The sequence below is a fragment of the Schistosoma mansoni genome, chromosome 5 (assembly GCF_000237925.1).
Source record: "Schistosoma mansoni strain Puerto Rico chromosome 5, complete genome".
NCBI classification, from domain to species: Eukaryota; Metazoa; Platyhelminthes; class Trematoda; order Strigeidida; family Schistosomatidae; genus Schistosoma; species Schistosoma mansoni.
In genome coordinates, this window is record NC_031499.1 from 3,916,037 (window position 1) to 3,929,308 (window position 13,272).

General features: G+C 35.5%; 1 protein-coding gene across 1 annotated transcript in view; it reads right to left on the reverse strand.

Moving 5' to 3' along the window:
- Smp_146730 (ADAMTS14 peptidase (M12 family)) overlaps window positions 1-13,272 on the reverse strand; it is a gene marked incomplete at its 5' end in the record, with an annotated part of 40,029 nt that overhangs the window by 20,513 nt on the left and 6,244 nt on the right. The window contains 3 exons of the mRNA XM_018797674.1: window positions 922-1,027; window positions 7,677-7,722; window positions 8,825-8,908. Coding sequence (XP_018652693.1) covers window positions 922-1,027; window positions 7,677-7,722; window positions 8,825-8,908 — 236 coding nt within the window. The remainder of the gene's footprint in view (window positions 1-921; window positions 1,028-7,676; window positions 7,723-8,824; window positions 8,909-13,272) is intronic.

Consider the following 13,272-nt stretch of genomic DNA (forward strand, 5'->3'; position numbering starts at 1 on the left):
CAAGCTCTGATGGACCAAGTTTTCGAAGGAGAAGACGCACCTTCCACGAATCATCTCTGTCAGCAAGGTCGACTTTAAAAAGATCTTCATAACGTCTGAACCAGGTATCAAATGTAATATTGGCATCAGGATCATAAAGAAACTCTGAAATACTACTGGTAATACCGTCGACTGATTGAGGGATTGTTGGTGTACATGAGACTCGAGAAGAGATCTGCGTCTGAGTAAGCATCTCCATCAGCTTCAGCTGTTGCTTGAACAATTCTTCTAATTTAACTGGATCCATAGCTAGTCAGCAACTTGTTTGCAAAATCTCCGTCGCCAAATTGTTATAATGCGAAATATAACGTGGGTATGATAGGACTACGCGAAATTCTACCGATTGACCAAATTCAGATATCCTAGTTCGACCCCAATACTGTTCCCCAACTCCAATAAATCAGAACACAGCCGTTAAATAAGAATTGTTTATGGGGTCAGCAGCAGAACAAAAATGGTTTACAGACAAGGCATATTTATACAGTTACGATGACTATTAACAGTAACCAATGGAAAGGAAGGACACGTGAAGGTTATAATTAGGACGACTCAAAATTGACCAATAGGGAAACGACACATGAAAGTCATAGTTAGGACACTGTAAATAATGGCCAATAGGAAATAACATGCGAATTATGTGAAGAGTCTGAAAACATACCATTTACATTCGAGATAATTTTTGGGATATTCTTGTGAATATCCTAACAGACAACCATTAAAAAACCTGGAAATATTGGACATCAGTTTCATGTTAGTACGGAACTGATCATCAGTGAGCATCCATATTCTCACTATCGGGAATCGAACTCAAAACTCTCAGTCATAGGAATGAAGTAATTTTAAAACTAAATTTATGGAAATAAATGTTTCAACTCAAATTACCTGTGCATAATTTCATGTGCAATCGGATAAGCTGAAAAAAATCCACTATCCTCTGCTAATGTACAAGAATACTGCATACGGCACATTTGACTTAGTGGAGATATACCTAATGAGAAAAATGGTATCAATAAACAATACAATTTATAAGTGATTCATGATATAATATGTAGTGGTGAAATATTATACAATATCCTTTTTAGGTTTAACAACTGAACTGATTTATACCTCAATAAATGATTATTTAGAAATAAATTCCACCTCCAAAATAGTACTTTATAGTGAACGAGAACCAAATGTATTTTATTACAACATTACAGAATATCTTGGTAAAATCTGTGAACCATACAATAATACTTCATTTGCAGAATATCCATCAACTGTCTCAGACTTTATTGTTCCTTCGTTTCCATACCAATCACTCTCTGTTTTCGTTCTCTTCTCTTCGATTTTCTCAACCTTCTGCCTCCAGGTAGTCCACTTTCGATTGATGATGCATACTACTTATATCTGTCGACATCAACAGAACACACCATACTTTAACTGTTAGGTAATTCAAAATCTATCACAATCCTGTGATTTTCTTTCCAGCGACAATATACATCAGTATACCTAAAGTACTCCTCTGCTTATTTACATATCAATTTTATAGACTAATAATTCGTCTCCATAAACTTGTTATGATTTTCCCTAATACTAATGTCAGCTTAGATAGGAACTCAGTTCAACGAATGGTTATACTATGGTTAATACATGTAAAGAGTAATTATGGTCATGTTATAATTCACTATTTTATTATTTATTAATTATTAATGGATTCTATTATGCACAATGTGTTTATTACAAAGATTTAAAGTACTTCTGTCATCTCATCTGAAGATACTTTTAGACATTATTAGACTACAATCAATCAGTTTGACGGTAACTTGTCTATCATCATTACACTCAAGTGGGAAGTAGATGTAGTGTTAAATGATGGAAGAAAAATTAAAATCTTATTAACTACTGATTCTTCTAGCTCAACTGAAGGAATTCAAATCCAGTTAATCAGACTATATTACTTCTGTGGAGATAAACAAATCCATAAAATAAATAGTCCTGTAGGTCATCAACATTGATGTTGATCTCATTGATTTTACTCGATACACTCTAGTTGAAGGTGCTCGGTCACCCGTACGCATCAAACCATGATTGAATACGCCGTACTACGCACACATCGCAACAATTAACCAGCTTAGATCAGTTAGTTCTCGACATACTGACCTCCTTCCAAGTATATCTTTGAACTCTTTTATTTCTGACTTCCGATTTGACTGGGTTTAGGATCTTCCAATTATAAAGGTGTTACGGACAAAAGCGTTATCAAGCCCTGAATACTCGTGATATGTTGGCTTTTGAAACTATAGAGAATGAATGTTTTTAGAATTTATTTATAATCCCTATGTATAGGACTTAGATTCGCTAAAAAAAGTCTTAATGATAGTCTAAATAGTATTGTACTGTAAAGTGCCTGCAACTTCAGTTATGGGTATTGGAGAATAAATAAAGATCCAAGAAATCAGTCTTAACAAATAAGCAGCTTTTATCCTTAGATATGAATAAACAAATCCGTATGCTACACTGGCGTGACAAGTTTTAAGCAATTTAAAGAATCCTATTTTAAGCATTCAAAGTATTATTAACAGTATTATTTTGTAATACCATTGAGGAGCTCTGAATGTTGCGGTGTAAGTAATTAACCGTGAACTATTAAAGTATACGTTCGAATCTGATTTTTGGTCCTATATTTGTTCATGACTTTTCTGATTAGTTGATAAGTTGTATGGATTTCGATGTATTTGCTATTTGCTGATTGAACTGAATACCACAATTCTAAAAATTCTCTCGTACTCTTGATATTCCCTGTATCCAAGATTTCAACATTTTTCCAGTCGAATGTACGTCCACCATTGTGGAGCAAGAATCAGGTTAAAGGAAGCGGAAGTCAAAACTGTTTGCAGACTATGACATATTAAAGGTTAACAATAAATAATCAAGATCAAGATTGACAAGACAAGCCGTTAGTCATATATGGAGAAATTCAAATATCTGTTTATGCTGACGATGTTGTTCAAGAGAACAATGAAAACTTCACGATTAAACCATCCACCTCAGAGAACGAAACGCCACCGAAACAATCCACTTGAGTCACAAATCTCTTCCACCAATTCATTGGCGTGGTTACCAAGTTACAGGAATGGTAACAGGAATGTTCTTAATAATCCATTGTCTGTACTATTTCTAAAGTAATGTTTATTACGCTACCATTACAGGATGGACGTATAATCAAAGACAATATCCTCACGCTTATCCACTTCAAATTATTTGTCTCAAATTATTACGTGATATGTCAAGTTAGACTGATCTGTGATTGGTCAATGTTTAAAAACAGACACATCCATCTACGTTGAATATTAGTTACCACTTGGATTTAAAATTCACCCCTTTTTCGGTTTCTCTTACTATCCTCTTTAGACTTCTGTCAAAAAGCTGCTTTTCTAGGTCTTGGATAATTGTGTACGAGTGTCACATGACTAGGCGACAGCAGTCTTATATTGCATAATCAATTCACTACCTCCTGGTTGCAAGGATCTATGTCCATAAGCCAGAATGGCATGTGCTTAAACATTTTAGAAGACATGAGTTTCTTCGATGATCTTGTACAATAAGCCACCATCACAGTCTTCAACTAAAAAAACCTTTGTTAGATGGCTGTAGGTGGTCAGGAGGAAATCTTGCTTTATCTGCGCTTTGTGCTAGTTCCTACAAGTCAACAAGTCGTGTCTGGAATCTTTTGGGAGCTCATTCCCTCTGATGGATTCAAGCCCGAACCACCCACTTTCATTGACTGGAAAATTATTACTGAACCATACGAACCGCGATTGACCTCCAGTTAGACTAAGGTACCTACAATTAGTTACTTATCGATTAGTAATCAGTGAATTGTGAATATGCCTGTTCAATGTTAACATTTAATGTAATATTCATCTCATCATCATCTAATAATCAATTGACAATTAAATTATCATAAACATAATCAAAAATATGACTAGTTTACTTTACATACCGGCTGCTTGTACAATATTTCTTGATAAAAATAAGGCATGATCATAGTTATAGCGAACATAATGATGAGTTAAAGCCCAGTTACAAAATCTGTGGACAGAACGAATTAGCGATACACCCCACAGAAGTTCATTCGACTAAAATTTTGGAAAGAATACAGTGTAAGCAAATGCTAATGTTATTATCAGAAGGGGTTTTGTGGAGATTTAGTATTTTCATAGTTTTCGAATCTCGCGAGGCGAGGTCGTGGATGAGCACTACTGAGGAGTCCCACAATAGGACGAAATGGCCGTCCAGTGCTTCCAGGTTTTCCCTAGTGGTCTAGCTCCAATTGACTCACGATTTCAACTATGAAAATGCTAATGCTCATACGAAATATAAATAGGTTTTTTCAACTTATTAATTTATCTTAGCTTGTGATTCGATAAAACTCCATTTCAAAAGACATCCATTTGGATCTTCTATAGAATTGAACTCGTAACCTTCACTTCACTAATGAATTAGTATAATGACTTGAAGAACCTAGACAATTACAAGCCAAGATGGGGATGTTCATTGATGTTTGAATTAGAAGTAGTTTGTCAACTGATTTCAGTGAGTTGCATTTTCAAATAAAGATTTCATTAATCGCATTTGAATCTGTTTAACCTTGTTTTATGTGAAAACTATAGTTTAGTCATGGCAACACTGTTTAGCATATGCTTCTTTCCATTCAATAAGCACTGATTAAGAAATATTCTACTCGAAAGATTTCACTCATTCGTATTCAACCATAAACTTTACATGTAAAGCATAAAATACACTTAATGTTTCATGAGAATTCAGCTTTATCTCTCTAGAGATAGTTTTCAAACTGAACCAGTGTTAAGGGGAGAACTATAGAAAAACGAGAAAGTGTTGTATTTTGTGGTTGAATTCACTTTCTTCAATATATTGAACACTTACTTACTTACGTACTTACGCTTGTTACCCCTAGTGTAGAATAGGCCGCTAACCAGGATTCTCCAACGGACTCCCCTTTATCGTTGTTTCCAAGTGCTACGAATACTTTCGATGTCTGACAACAGTTCCCAACACTATGTGTTATCTATTCTGCTTCTTCTCCTTTCGACTTGAGGATTTCAAGTCATGTTTTACCTTGTGATGCAATTAGATGATCCCTTCAGACATTGTCTTATACATCTTCAGCATCGTTTCCAAATTTCCCCTACAGTTGAAAGCTGCTTTGTGTTCTGCCAAAGTACGTTGCTATTGATCGTATCCGGTCAACGGATATTTAGTATATTGTTCAGGCAATTGTTTATAAATACCTGTAACCCTCTGATGATGGTTGTAATGGTTCTCCAAGTCTCCGTTCCATACAGCAGAACTATCTTGACGTTTGTATTGAGGATTCTGACTTTGATATTGGTTGACAGTTGTTTTGAGTTTCATGTGTTCTTTAGTTGTAGAATGGTATCCATGCTTTTCAAATCCATTCCTTCACATTTACATCAAATCCCTCTCCTTTAAAAATGATGCTTCTCAAATATGTATAAGCTTCCATTTCTTTCGGAGCTTCTTCATCCAAGAGATTCTCATCAATATAAGTGTTTTACATACTTCTTTGGATGGCATGTTTTCTTCATAACCAGAATACAACAGCATCTCCCCGAATCTAACATTTTCAGTTTGTTTTACTTATTCCGAGAACTGCCAATTTGTATTTCCTCATTTCCGTAGCTATTTGATTGGTTCTTCCGGTCTCCTACATCGCCCTAACATTCAATGTACCTATATTAACTGTTGCTCTGGTTGTTAGAAGGTAAATCGTCGTCATGACTTCCGAAGAATCTCGGCTTACACCATTAGGTGTCATAATTCTTCTGAATAAAATCCTTCATTTCCCAGGGCAGCAAATACAGGCGCAACAATTTAAGTGGCATGGTCTATATATTTAAAGGTACAGTTAGCTAAGTTACGTCCCCATTTAAACACTTTCTCTGTTTGAAAACATTACACTATCACCTAAATTGGCGGACGGTACGAAGGATCAGAGACACAGTGACAAGAGAAGCTAACTATCACGATGCGTCCCAACCTCGCTAACGAGAAGGAGAAGACCTGGTTCAGATGAGGGGAAGGAAACACGAACAGCAACAAGCACACAAATCAAGGGTATACACACAACATAAAAAATGTCCATGGGAAACGTCACAAAATATCATATTAAAAGAAGCAACCGACTAACGACATTTGGGCTCCTTTCGAGTGGGAAATACTATCTGAAGGTAAAAATAGGCGCTTTTGGCGCAAAACCAAGAAATTCAAATTCCCTCCCCGAAAATTACAAAAAAAAGACATTTACCAAGTGATTTCTGAGGATCTAGCTTCCCCAAAAACCCCGCTGAGTACCATATAGACCTAATAACTGTGGTGCATATATATTTGGTGTCCCCCTTGTACCAATGTTTATGTGTTAAAATAAATAAATAGACACAAAATAACTGTCCACAATAGATAACTAAAGAGGTCAAGGAACTGCTTAAACGTAAACTCTGAGCAGTACAAATCCACTTATTGTAAGGCCACGAACGCATGCAAAGCGCTGGTGAATAAGTCTAGATTTTCACCTGAAACACATTTGTTTAGGGATTGTGAAGGTAGTCCGAAAAGGTTGTTTTCCTATATGAAGAGGCGATTTCAGAGAAGTGATGGGGTCCCACTTCGTTTGGTTAGAGAAAGTCCAATGATATTAGCAAGAAATGGTGTTAAAAAAGCTGAAGCGTTATCAGAATACTTTTGTAGTGTTCTCTACCGACGATGGTTAAAAACCAACGATTGATTATAAGAGTGATGGCTTGTCAATAGATCCTGGGGTTATTGAGAAAGGAACTGTCTTAGGATTACTTCAGCATTTCAAGGCATATAAATCCAGTGATCCTGACGATATTCATTCTAGGATTATGAAGGCCTTGGAGGATATAATTGCTGTATATTTGGCAATCATGTGTGATGTGTCTTTAAGACAGTCTAAGCTGCCAATAAACTGTAAGGATAAATTAATCAGTAAATTCGGTGAGTGAAAACTTCGGTAGTAACTGTTGACTTTTTAGTCTAACTAGTATAGACGTCAAACTAATGGAAAGGATTATTCGGATGGCTAACCAGGGAACAGCATGGTTTTAGGAAAGGCCTTTCATGCTTGACGAATTTTCTCATTTGAAGTGAAGGTTGAACTACAGTGAAAGATATGATTTTTCCAGGTGATACGATTTTCATCGATCTAAGTGAAGCATTTGATAAGGTGTCTCATCTGGGATTCAAATTTAAAATAGGAAGTTTTGGAATCTATAGTGAAATCATAAACTGGAAAATTAAATTTCTCAGTGATTACAGACAGAGGGCACGGTCATACGGAGCTTGATCTATGGTAACTGCGGTCCCTAAGGTATAATCTTCGGTCTTCTCTTCTTATTTCATGTAAATGACTTACTAACTGTAACAAAGTCATCTGTTATAATCTTTATAGATGATATTAAGATCCGGAGACCATTGCACTTGATATCAGATGAGATAATATTATGGGATGAACTAAATTCTCTGGTGGCATGGATGAATAGGTGTTATTTATAAGTTGATTCTAGTAGAAATGAATGTAGTTAGTTGCTAACAGTAAGATGATTTAGTAAAGTGAGGTGAGTAGGTTGTGTGTTTGGTCTGTAATGCATGATGATGAGGTGAAAAGACGGATAAGATTATCAATTCACCCAACCAGACAGAATACACGGATTACCGGACTATGCCGAGAACAATCCTAAGTAGTGTATTTGAGAACAAACAGCATGAACATCATGAACAGAATCAACATAATGAACACAATGAAGAGAATGAAGAGAAAAATAAGCACTTTCTCTCCTACAGCCACAAATACAACCTGAATATCTGCACAAACATATCGAAACAAACAATATTGAGGCATACAAGCATGCTACACCAACTCGTCTTCATCACTACTACATCATGCACTACTGATATATCTCTAATTCAGTAGGTAGACAATGTGATAGAGGAAAATTCGTTTGACCGTTCGATCAAATGTCTAATTTCATACAACACATTTAAGCGACTAACGCACTGATCTACCAGCACCAACTATCTCTTACCACTACTTCCAGACTCTCATCAGAACACTTGATTGACCGAAACTTAGGTGTGTTTCTGCCCAAGTTGTTAATGAGATTATGCTATTTGTCTATTGTCATTATTATTATTATTACTATTATTATTATTATTATTATTATGGCTGCCACTACTAATACTATTGGTTCCTTAAACCTTTTCCATCCTGTTGTTTTTATCCTATTTTTAAACCATTGCACAACTTCCTCATGATACTTGGGATTTACGAATATGTGATATAATCTGTATATATTAAGCCCATCAAGCTAATCTGTGAGTGTCTAGTGAGTGTAGACAGAAATACAGTTGTGTCACATATAAAATTAAATGGTTTATGTTGTAAACTGCCACTTCACATTGTATGGTCGTTTCTGTGTACGATGTCACATTATGAATATCTAATTCGAGATTAGTTGGTGAAACTTTGAATACTAGTGTATCAGCTGATTTAGTCAGACCCAGTTTAGAGCATTTTTCTATAGACTAATATTTCTGTTAGTCAACTATAAATACAGTGGTACAGTTTCAGCGAAGTATATTATCGTAAAGAAACTTTTCCCTTCAGTTCTTCTCCGTAAATTTATTCAGTCGTTCAATATTAATAAATCTTTATTCACTAAAAGAAAAATCATCAACTTACTTCAGCTTCACTAACCCATATTATATCTTGTACAACTAGACTCATATTCACACCTAAAGATGGATGATGAAATAATTCATCAGTCTAAAAAAAGAGAATAAAACACAAAAGTGAAGTAGGTCCCTTGTTAATTGTTCAGTCATCGATGGCTGAAGTTATCTACCACACTTTAAATATTCAAGTGATGTTTAGTGCTCAGAACTCGTGAGGACTTTTCCTGCACATTGCGCGTATAAACATTGCATATTGAAGTGTAACTTTTTGGGGAGCTCCAGAAAATACCATGAAAAAGGCCAAAAAAGGCTCTGAAAATCCTGAGAAACATCTCATCTAATCAGCATTCAACAGAAGTTTTGACAGAAACATCTAGAAAGTGAAAAGTCACATGTTGCGTTTCTGATTGTATGATTACCTATGCTGCTACTATGTGTAGTAGAGTTCCAGAATTTTCCGGAAACTCGAGGCCATCTAAAGTGCTATAAATACCATAGATTTTCTGTGCATAAAAGAACCTTGGAGTAAAGCGTTTCTTCCATATTTCACACATTTTCTCTCGTGTTCAGGTTGCTGTGTAGATTTAGCCTGGGAGTTAATACAAGAGCTTAGGAAACCGAATTTAGAGTTGAATTAGAAGATTTATCATAACTACCATTGAAGATTCCAGTCTAAGAATTCAGAGTGATCTGCAGTGACTGTTGTGAGCACGTCAGTGTAGTGCATCTCAGTAAGGCAGATGAAAAACATAGGTACAGTAAAAATTAAGGCTTGTAATAAAATCTCATACACTCGCTAAATGAACAGAAATTAGCTGTTAGTGTTGGATTCAACATTATGCTTGAACATTAGAAACGTGGCAGATCACTTCAACCTAGATATCACATCATACGATGTTTTTAATTCACTGTCTTCGTGCTACCATGTGTTATATACGGTGGTAAAGTAATCTAGTGAGGAAAATTTCATTCTCAACACATTCAATGAAAGTTAAGCAATCTTACAGAATAACGCATAAAATTACAGTTTATTATTGCTACATGTACTTACTTGACTTTATTATATAAGTGGCTCTTACTGATTGTTGAGGGAATTACAAATTAATTACACAAACTGTAAATGATTTTATTCATGTTTGTGCACTTCGTAAATGCTTATCCATCATATGATTGTTTCAAAGGTAAGAGAAATCCCAGTTATCATTATGGGATTTCGGAAATTGTCGAGTTTTTGGTTGAGATTGTGAATCGATCAATGTCAGACCACCACTGAAAACCTAAAATCACTGGACAACACTTTCATCCAGGTATGGGACTCCTCAGCAGACATGTCCAGTGAAGCTAATTCTTGTCGAGTGTGAGGCAATTACCCACTGAAGACAATGGGAGATGGTAGCGCAATTCCGTGGATTGGTTGAATTGAGATATTAACATCGTCGGACACAGGCTCAGTGGTCTAAAGTTTGAGCGTTCGCGTGCAAGACTAAAGATCCTGTGTTCGAGTTCCTTGTGAGGGATCTTGAATGCGCACTTCTTAGGAGTCTCGTACTAGGAAGAAACAGCCGTCCAGTGCTTCCATATTTTCAATGTGATATAACCCTGATCAATTCATGGTCTCAATCAGGAATTCCAATTATTGTAAATCTTAAAATGTTGTGACCTGATATCAGCCAATGAAAAGTGAGTTAGCTTACAGTAAATTATCATCCATGTTGACATTTTTGTTGTTGGTTATCTGAATTTAAATCCCGCAATCAACTGAAAATTTAACATGAAATCCTCAAGTTTTTGTTATCATATTACCATTGTAATTATTTCATAGTAGTATAGTTAACTTCCGGTTTAGAGCTTATGTTTGTGGTGAATCAAAAGTGTATAAGTCAATGATGTTTACACAATACACAAATGACATATTTAATGGGACATCCATTTGGTTTAAATCACATAGCTTTTTAGTGAAATATCATTTTTTGCCAATGATCTACAGTACGACTATCAGTAGACTTATTCATTTGTATTGTCTTGATTATTCCCATATTCTTTAGTTGGAGATGTTTTATGGAGGTTGATTTCATTTAAGGTAATGATACTCTCTGTGAGATTCAAACCCATGTCGTCCAAATCTAAAGTCTGAGTTTTGACCACTGAGCTGTTCGAACCATAACTGACCTCCGGTAGGACATAACATTTCAACACAGTTCACATACAGGCCAAGTCACTTAGACTATTGGGTACGTCGCACTATGACAGATCTTATTTAATTAACACTTAACTGAGTAGACATAGATGACGCTGATCACTTCCTAATGATCAATCGATTGTAAGAATCTCAGTGACACAAGAGGTCAACCGCCGTTCAAATAGCTTCGTGATAGCACTCCAGACTCTGAAGCTAAGTGATATTGGTTCATATTCTACCGAGAGTGTCATTTCACTTAAGATTACAGTTACATCATGTTTGAAAGTGACAGTCAGAATGAAACCTATATCATGGGTTATATACCAACTACCTCCAATTATTCAACAGATATGGAAATACACGGAAACTTATATGCTTTGTAACACTGAATATCTCTGGTGTCTGCTGATTCAAGTCATTAATAATCCCTCAGTTTTTATATGATTGATTATCTTGTGTGATTATCTTTGTGTGAATCAATTTTCTCTGAAGTCAAACAGTTGTAACGGAAGATGGCTACTGTGTATATTTTAAAAGTATCACCTATCAGATTGTAACTTGTTGAGATGAAACGTTTTCATATTATCTATTAAATGTAAAGACTAGATATTCCATTATTGACGGTACATGAAGAATGCGAACTATTTAGGTATATGAAGAAGGGAAGATAATTAGACCAATAACATCCTAATTATATATGGATTTTTACAATTTATTAGGGTTAAACATCAGAAATATTATGACCTGTTAGTGTTGCTGGAATAACAAGTATTATTATAACATTTGTTATGTCCGGCTATGGAAGGGATAGGGGGGTTACGAATTTCTTCTGTAATTGATAGTGATCATATTGTAGATAAATTGAAATCATTTCAAGTGATCTATCGTATACCTCCATCATTTCCCAACGGAGTTCGCTCCCGTCTCCTTCACATGGCAGAAGCCACAGGAATTCGTACATTCCACTCCAATTTATTATAACATTTCACAATTCAGTGACCATTGAAATGTGACAATGCACACCAAATGTTTATATGCTGATTTAATCGTTTTAACTTATTACAAAAAAGTGTCCTCATAAAGTTTCCTTTTCATCCTTCTTCCTAACATGGTGTTATTATTGTTGAAGTGTCGCTATTTGTTCTTTGTTAATCTACATTATCAAGTTAGACCACGTTTTGCATTGAGCTAGTCTCCTACAATCCTGTCTTTGAATCCGAATCATTCAAAAATTGTGGCATAATTCTTGTCAATTTATTGATGATATTCCTTATCTTATGAATTAACTCCTTGAACATTGATCACAATGTTCAATTTAAAGGGAAATTTTAATAGATAGTTGAAATCATGAGTCAATTGAAGTCAGATCACCATGGAAAACCTGGAAGCACAGGACGGCCATTTCGTCCTATTGTGAGACTCCTCAGCAGTGAGCATCCACGATCCCGCCTCGCGAGATTCGAACACAGGACTGCTGAAGAGTCTCACACAATCGATAACAAAGTATATATTTGAATTCACTTTGTATTGTTTGTTTGAATCTTCCTATTGATGTTTAGGACTGTAACTGGCATATGTGCATACTGTGTGTATTGCTTTGATATAGCCTTAATTCACAAGCATTGTAAGCAAAGATGGATCAAATCTGAGATGCAGGTGCATCCAGCTGACGATTCCTGAATAAGACGAAACGCGCGTCCTGGGTTCTACTGCTAGCCACTATCCGTCTTTGCTTATAAAGCACATATTTGCCATAGAAATTGTTTAGAACGTATTCTCAGATGTATAGAAGCCTTGGTTATTCATAAATTTATACCTACCCCCCTTATGGGTACAAAAACGACTTGTCGTAGCCTTAAATTGGCTCGTGGACTGGTATTGAATGCAGTTATATAAATAGTCTCAGTCAGTATGTAATACATTATTGTAATGCATGTGATATGATGATTATATGTAACGCTTTGATTTGCTTTTTTTTGCATGTGGTAACCTGTCATCTTTGTTTTCAAGACTGTATTTTAGAAAAGGTGTGTTATCCCTTTCATTGGGGATACACTCCACGTTTTTATGTCAACTAAGTGCATTGTAGGACGGAATAACAGTCATATTTACACTTATATAGTCAGTGAAATAGTCAAATCACAATACAATTTTTGTTAAGAAGTTAGATTATGTTGTGAATTATGCTATCACAGTAGTTTTTGTTCATTTTTGTTGATCCGAAGTATTGAATATGAATATGAACTTAGTAGGTACATTCAGTAAGACGTAAAGGT